The 6,750-nt window shown below is 45.5% G+C and overlaps 2 protein-coding genes across 3 annotated transcripts in view; one reads left to right on the forward strand and one right to left on the reverse strand.

Moving 5' to 3' along the window:
• The window catches only part of tnpo3 (transportin 3), a 15,787-nt gene extending 13,133 nt beyond the window's left edge, over window positions 1-2,654 (forward strand). For both annotated transcript variants that reach the window (XM_020613508.1, XM_020613509.1), the window contains exons 22-23: window positions 1,381-1,464; window positions 2,065-2,654. In XM_020613508.1, the coding sequence (XP_020469164.1) occupies window positions 1,381-1,441 (61 nt within the window). In that variant the 3' untranslated portion in view covers window positions 1,442-1,464; window positions 2,065-2,654. The remainder of the gene's footprint in view (window positions 1-1,380; window positions 1,465-2,064) is intronic.
• A 585-nt stretch (window positions 2,655-3,239) lies between these two features.
• Window positions 3,240-6,750, reverse strand: part of irf5 (interferon regulatory factor 5) — an 8,532-nt gene continuing 5,021 nt past the window's right edge. Inside the window, exons 7-9 of the mRNA XM_020613495.1 lie at window positions 4,593-4,982; window positions 4,392-4,510; window positions 3,240-4,242 (exon numbers count right to left, since the gene is read on the reverse strand). Of these exons, the coding sequence (XP_020469151.1) occupies window positions 4,054-4,242; window positions 4,392-4,510; window positions 4,593-4,982 (698 nt within the window). The 3' untranslated portion in view covers window positions 3,240-4,053. The remainder of the gene's footprint in view (window positions 4,243-4,391; window positions 4,511-4,592; window positions 4,983-6,750) is intronic.

A 6,750-nucleotide genomic window follows, 5' to 3' on the forward strand; every position in this document is an offset into this window, starting at 1 on the left:
AAGGTTCCTGGGTTGCCTTAGCCAGTCTCCAGACCTCAATCCAACAAAACATTTTTGGAGGGAGCTTAAACTCTGTGTTGTTCAGCGACAGCCCCGAAACCTGACAGATCTAGAGGAGATCTGTGTGGAGGAGTGGGCCAAAATCCCTGTTGCAGTGTGTGCAAACCTGGTCAAGAACTACAGGAAACGTTTGACCTCTGTAATTGCAAACAAAGGTTTCTGTACCAAATATTAACACTGATTTTCTCAGGTGTTCAAATACTTATGTTCAGCAGTGCAAGACAAATAAATTCTTTAAAAATCATACAATGTGATTTCCTGAAATTTTTTTTAAATTCTGTCTCTCAGAGTGGGAATGCACCTACAATGTGAATTTCAGACCCCTCCATGATTTCTAAGTGGGAGAACTTGCTAAATCGCAGGGTGTTCAAATACTTCTGTTCCTCACTGTATGTTTATACTAATACTTTCATACTTGAGCAACATTTTGAAAACAGAGTATTTTTAAACTGTGGTGTTGCTACTTTTACTTAAAGGATCCGAGCACTTCTTACACCACTGGTATTTATAAAATGTTTGATTAGAGAACAGACAGGAGAAACTTCCCTGTCAGTCTTTTACGTTCACCATGTCTGAAATCGTCTGAAACATGATGAGAGATTTGCTGCTTCCTGTTTTCTATCAGTGAGCCATATTTAACAGTGAAACCCTTACAGTTCAAACATCACTGTCTCTGTTTGGGTGACTCAGACTGTTAATGAGGTTTTATCAGCAAATGAACAATGACATTCCAGGAACATTTGATCCATAAAAAGCACCAGGAATGACTCATCCTCACTGTGAGGCATTCAGGGACACGTTGAGTGGTGTTGATTAGACATTTTCGTGTGGAGTGCATGATCTGAGCATGTCCATTGGTCGCCTCAGCAGCCCAAGGTGTCTGACGGGTTTCTGTTGAAACTCGTCGACCTGAAGGTGGAAAGCAGAAAAACTGGAGTCCTGTTGCCACGTTCAGACTCGTCCTGAAGTCGGATGAATCAGACAACACTTGAGGTCTGAGGGGCCTCACCTGGCTTTGTTTACCTAGCACACTGAACTACAGAGGGAAGTTAGATTCTCAGTCTTACTTTTAACCTATGTGAGAAATGAGTATGAAAGTTTTTACACCTGTGTAAAGAGTACTTACCTGTTAATTGAAATCAAACAGGAAGTTCTAGTGTTTGTGATAGACTGAGGTTGGAGCTGTTGGATGATTAAACTGACATTGGACAAACAGCGCCACCTGCAGGAACACATACATAATTGAGACAGAGACGACTGTTTACTAATGTTGTTAAACTGAAACAGTTTTTGTTCATGTATGTCTTTCTTCTTCTTCAGCGCTGAAGAGTGTAAACAGGTGTGCTGGGCCATCAGAGAGTTCACCAGACTGTTCCGATAGCTGCAACCTTCACCCGACACCAGGTAACTGTTGACACCTGCAACAGTTCAGTTGTAAGGTGTTTCTGTTATTTTGTCCAGCCCATTTATATCTCTGAGGCTAAATAGCAGAACCCCCCCTCCCCCCAGTGGAGGGTTCACTGCAGCACTGTTGGTTCAGACTGACTCAGTTAGAGCTATAGTAGGTGTTCCTGATAAACTGACCCGTGATATCGTCCCATATCACAGGGTTGTTTGCGTTTAAAGAATATCTGTATTTAGGTTCGGTTTGTCTGGGAACCGACTAGTTTGGAAGCTTTATAGACTTGTATCCTGTGACTCGGGACCATCTCTGGTTCACACATCACCAAGTAACTTAACACCTGCTCACAACACCGGGTGACACTTTGGACCCCAACACAGGGGGTCTCGGCATGGCGACGCCCGGTAAACGTTCATCACTGACATGGTGTCCAGTAAATCAAGTCAACTATTTTGTCTTGTGACTTTGTCACACACCTGTCAATCAGGTGTGAAGCCATGTGCTAACATCTCCGAGCCGTCCTTACGTGCAGTGATCACAGCGGTAAAACTCATTTCAGAAGAGTCGTGCTTATTCATTGTTTCCATTGTTTTCTTCTTCAGGTTAAATGTTTTGTGGAACAACGTTCAGAGGTGACGGCAAAACGCTGCAACTGCAGACGAGATGAAGATGATGATGATGGAGGGACTTTGAATGTGAAACAGGATGGGTCACTCTGAAGAGCTGACAGTGAACACTGACCGGATAGAAGTGTCCTCCCCACCTGACCCCTGAGCTCACCTAAGGCTGGGCGGGAGGGGTTGGGTCCACCGGGTGTGCGGGGTCAGGACTGGGAGGAGTTCACTAAGTGAACTAATGTGGATTGGTTGTGTTGGATCTGTGACCAATGGAACGATGTGCCTGCACATTTTTTAAAGATTTATTTTTGAGACTTTGGTCAAGATGTTTGTGCCCGTGCCATAAAAAGAGCCAAAAGGTTTCCCATGATGCTCTTGGCTGAATGGCTGCCTGCGGAGACACAATGCTGGGGGATTTGGCATCACCTTTGACTTTTTAACTCTGGTTGCATTTTAGTTGTTTTTCAACAACCTTGAAAGTGTGAACTCTGGGTGGAGATGGAGGGACTGACAATGTGACATCGTCAGTGATGTAGCCTTGTTGTAAACAATAAACAACAACTGCTAAGAGCAAACTGGTGGTTCAGTGTCTTAATGCTGTACCTGTTAGTGACATGCGAGACTGTATCTCTGCATGCAGGGAGGCTCTAATTAATCAGTTCTACACTGGCCTGCCACTTGTATCTTTATCCTGAGATTTGCTGACAGCCCGTTAATACCAGTCCAACCAGTACACATGCTGCACTTGGTTTCCTGTAGTGAACCTTCACATTTTCTTCCAGTAAAAATCAGATAAAACTGTGTCCAGACTTAGTTTCTGGGATGAGATGTTATGGATCTGCTGATCACAAACTGGGAGCCGATCATCACGTCACCATCTGACATGACTTCAGGTGTCGTCTTCACTCTGTAATCTGACGCTGTCTGAATGTGAACAGGTGAAGTCACTGCTGCCTTCTGGGTAATATGATGTCATTATGTATGTCTTCTTGTGTTACCTTTTACCTGTGTAGACCACATCTGCTGAGACTCTGGTCAAACTGGTTTCTGCTTGTCACCTGATATTCAGGCCGGAACCGGCTGAGGGTCCAGCCCACTGCCAGAGAATCTGAACCCAAACTGAAACACTGATCTCATCCTGTCCTTCCTGTGGAATGAGTGTACAGGTGAATCTGTATGTGACAAATTGTTGCATTGCATTTTTATTTTTTTTATAATTTGTAAACTCTGTGTCCACTTGAAACATGAAACCTATTCCACAGCTAATGTTAGCATAAAAAAAAACTTTGTGCTGTTTGCCTGCAGCACAAGTGAAGATCACTGGTGCCCGATTCATATCCATAACATCCTGCTCTTTCCTCAGAGTTCACCGACCCTGGATAAATGCCAGGTGTGCTGCACTACTGCAGAAACTCATTGAGAATGAGTGCAGCGTAAACAGGCAGACATGTGACATGAACAAATACTGCAGCGGCGTTTACTGAAATCCTGAATAACACTCACTGTTCTCTTTGCCAGAGATTAACTCAGTTCACAGTTTCACTTCCTTTAAAATGGAGCTGAGATCGGCTGACGAGGCAGAGTTCCACCTTTCTCTGTTTCTTTCTCTGTTTTAACAAACTGGAGCACGTGTTAAGCATTTGAATGTTTTTTTTTTCTCTGAAATAATCCGTGGTTGCTCTCAGCTGTTCTGCACTTTATTCTAATTAATTGTGGTTGATTATTAATCATCTTTGACAGATTCTGTAGAAACAATCAGAGCAACATAGCCTGAACTCGTCAGAACGTCACAGTGCAATGGGTTAATTAAAGGACCAGTTCAGAGTTTATTACTGACACTGGGAGAGTACAGGGGACTCTGAACTGGAAGTGGATCTGCTGTAAGTCTCAGGTCCTCCTGGAGCTGATGAACAATCCCCTGTCAGTCCAGTAGTTTGCTGGACATTGAGGATCCAGGGCTGCTGGATGCGTTGATCAGGGGACATTGGGCGTCCAGGGGCCCTGGATGTGTTGGCTCTGTAGGAGCTTCTGCAGCTCCTTAAATTGCTCTACCGTCTGGTCCTTCACATCAGGGTTTGAGATCTGCAGCCGGATGCTGTCTGTGGACCAGCTGAGTTCTCCAGAGAACATCTCAGTCAGGATCCGAGCCACCACAGGAACCACCTGAGGACAAGAACCGCAAATTAAGTTCACAGGATGTTGCTTACAGAAAATATGGCGGTGCAGGTACTGTATTTGAACAGATGTGACATTTGAATATTTCGAGCGCCACCAGTGGTTGAGTGTTGCCATCACATGACCAGCCTGCTAACCTGTACAATGATGAGTTTCTTCTCTTTGGGTTTCTTGTCAGGCCAATCCTCCCCGAAACAGAAGTAGACCTCGAAGGGTGGAGGGTTTGGAGCTTCGCCTTTCTGGAACAGGATCAGTCCTGAGGACAGAGGTTTATTTTGAGATGTGGCTCAGATGTGTTGAAACTAAACTTTTAGTTTTCTCAAGTTTAAACTCTTCACCTTGCAGGAAGTTGTTGAGGCTGAACACTTTGGTCTTCTTCTCCCTCTCCATGGGGTTTGTTGGACCTTGTTCAGGCATGCCCGGTCCAGACCAGAACACCTTGCACTGACAGAGGCGAATAGCATAAATGTCCTGTTCCCAGATCTCCAGGATCAGACCTCGGTCCATCACGTCTAACAGGGCATCGGTGTAGAATCGCTGCTTCTGGTTTTGGATTTCAGATGTCCCCGGAAACCGGACTTGCTGCAAGGTGATGGGTCCAAACAGTTCCACTTGATCTGGGGTCGGCTCCAGGTGTCCATAGTACAACCGGCAGCCCTGAGGGTTACTGACGGTCAAAGAACCCATGGTCCGGCCCCGGTACTGGAACTTGAGGTCTAGATCCGTTACTACGGCAACACAGAAAAAGGAGACTGTTACTATGGCAACAGGGTCAGGACTTATGCCACGTGTAGTTTAAATGAGTGACACTAAATTGGAACTGAATCTAACTTTAATAACACACTGCATGTTGCAGTTGTGTTGGCACTGTTGAATAAATTGCTGTGACGAAAACATGTTTGGATCTTGTTTAACCACAGAACCCGCTGCATCGTTGACCACACTTTTACTGTGAGCCAACATGTGGGCGTGACTTCCAGGTGAAGTAACAGTCCAGAGCACAAATAAACCACTTTATGCTGCTGATACTGCACAGGATCAGTGAACAGCAGAGCTGCTCTTTGACATGTTAGTAACTGAATCCAGTTTCTGTTTCCTCTGCAGAATCTAAATGATATGATAATAATCACCTTTATTTGGCCAAGTATGTTACACACAAGGAATTTGTTTCCGGTACAGAACCAAGGCAGCCATCTGCAGTGCCACCTCAACCGATGGCTCTAACCATTGGGGGCAACTTGGGAGTTCAGTGTCCTGCCCTCCGGTTGGGAAACGACTGCTCTACCCACTGAAACAAAGTCGCCCCATAGTGATAGTGAGCCTGTGTTAACAGCAGGACCAAACAAAGACCCCCAGGGAGAGGATGGGGATCAGATCATCAGCTCCACAATGAACTGAGGACCAGCTCTTGGTAAAACAACACTCACGTGAACATGGAAGTACTGCCAGTCACTGAATGTCCCTACTTTTCATACTGGTTTGTTTTGATGGAGGAAAAAATTCACCAGGACGAAACCTGACACTGAACCTTTGAGATGATCTCTGTGTGACATGTTGGAGCTTCACATCATCGTAAATACAGACAAGACCTGCATCCATTTTCCGACACATATCCGGGCCGTGACTCTGCAGCTGCAGGCTGGGCAGCATGGTCCACACATCTCTCTGACCAGCCATGTCTTCCTGCTCCTCCCGGAGGACCCTGAGGTGTTCCCAGGTTTGATGGGATCTACAATCCCTCCAGTGTATTCTGGGTCTGCCTGGGCCTCCCATCTGTTGGTTGTGCTTAGAAAACCTCCAGGAGATTTTGATCAGATATGTTTCATGTGTTTATCTAAGATGTGTTTCAGGCTCACTGAGCTGCCTGAGGTCATTGCTCTTTGTTTAATTTGCTTTAGTGGACCCAGGGAGACTAGCCACCCCTGGGTGTAAGCTAATGTGGACCCAAATAAAGGATAAAGATGGTGAACCTCCTTACTTGGCATGAAGCAGCAGCAGCAGCAGCAGACCTCCTCCCAGATCTCTGAGCTGCTCAGCATGTCTCCCAAGTCCAGACACCCTGAGCCACCATCTTAATCTGTCAGTCACTACCCAGAGAGCAGGACCACATCTGAGGACTGGAACAGAGATCCACTGGTGAATCCAGAGCTTCACCTTCAGGACCAGCTCTCTCTGAACCACTACAGTCTGCTGACTGTGCACCAGTCCACCTATTGAGCTCGCCTCCATCTGACCCTCACTGGTCACCCAGATCCTGAGATGCAGACCTCTTTAATTGTGTACATTTTACTGTTATGTGGATTCAACTTTGAATGAAAACAAGTGCCATTTCTACTCATCATTACACATTTAATCACCCATGATGACAAAGTGAAACCATGGTCTGAAACTAATCAAAAATTGCTTCACACTGAACTGTAAACTGCCCTGCGCCTTCAGATCACGTTCATGAAAACCACAAACTGAATCTGTGACAGGAACAACCCCCCAGGAGTC

This window comes from Monopterus albus, unplaced genomic scaffold, assembly GCF_001952655.1.
Source record: "Monopterus albus unplaced genomic scaffold, M_albus_1.0 scaffold134.1, whole genome shotgun sequence".
NCBI classification, from domain to species: Eukaryota; Metazoa; Chordata; class Actinopteri; order Synbranchiformes; family Synbranchidae; genus Monopterus; species Monopterus albus.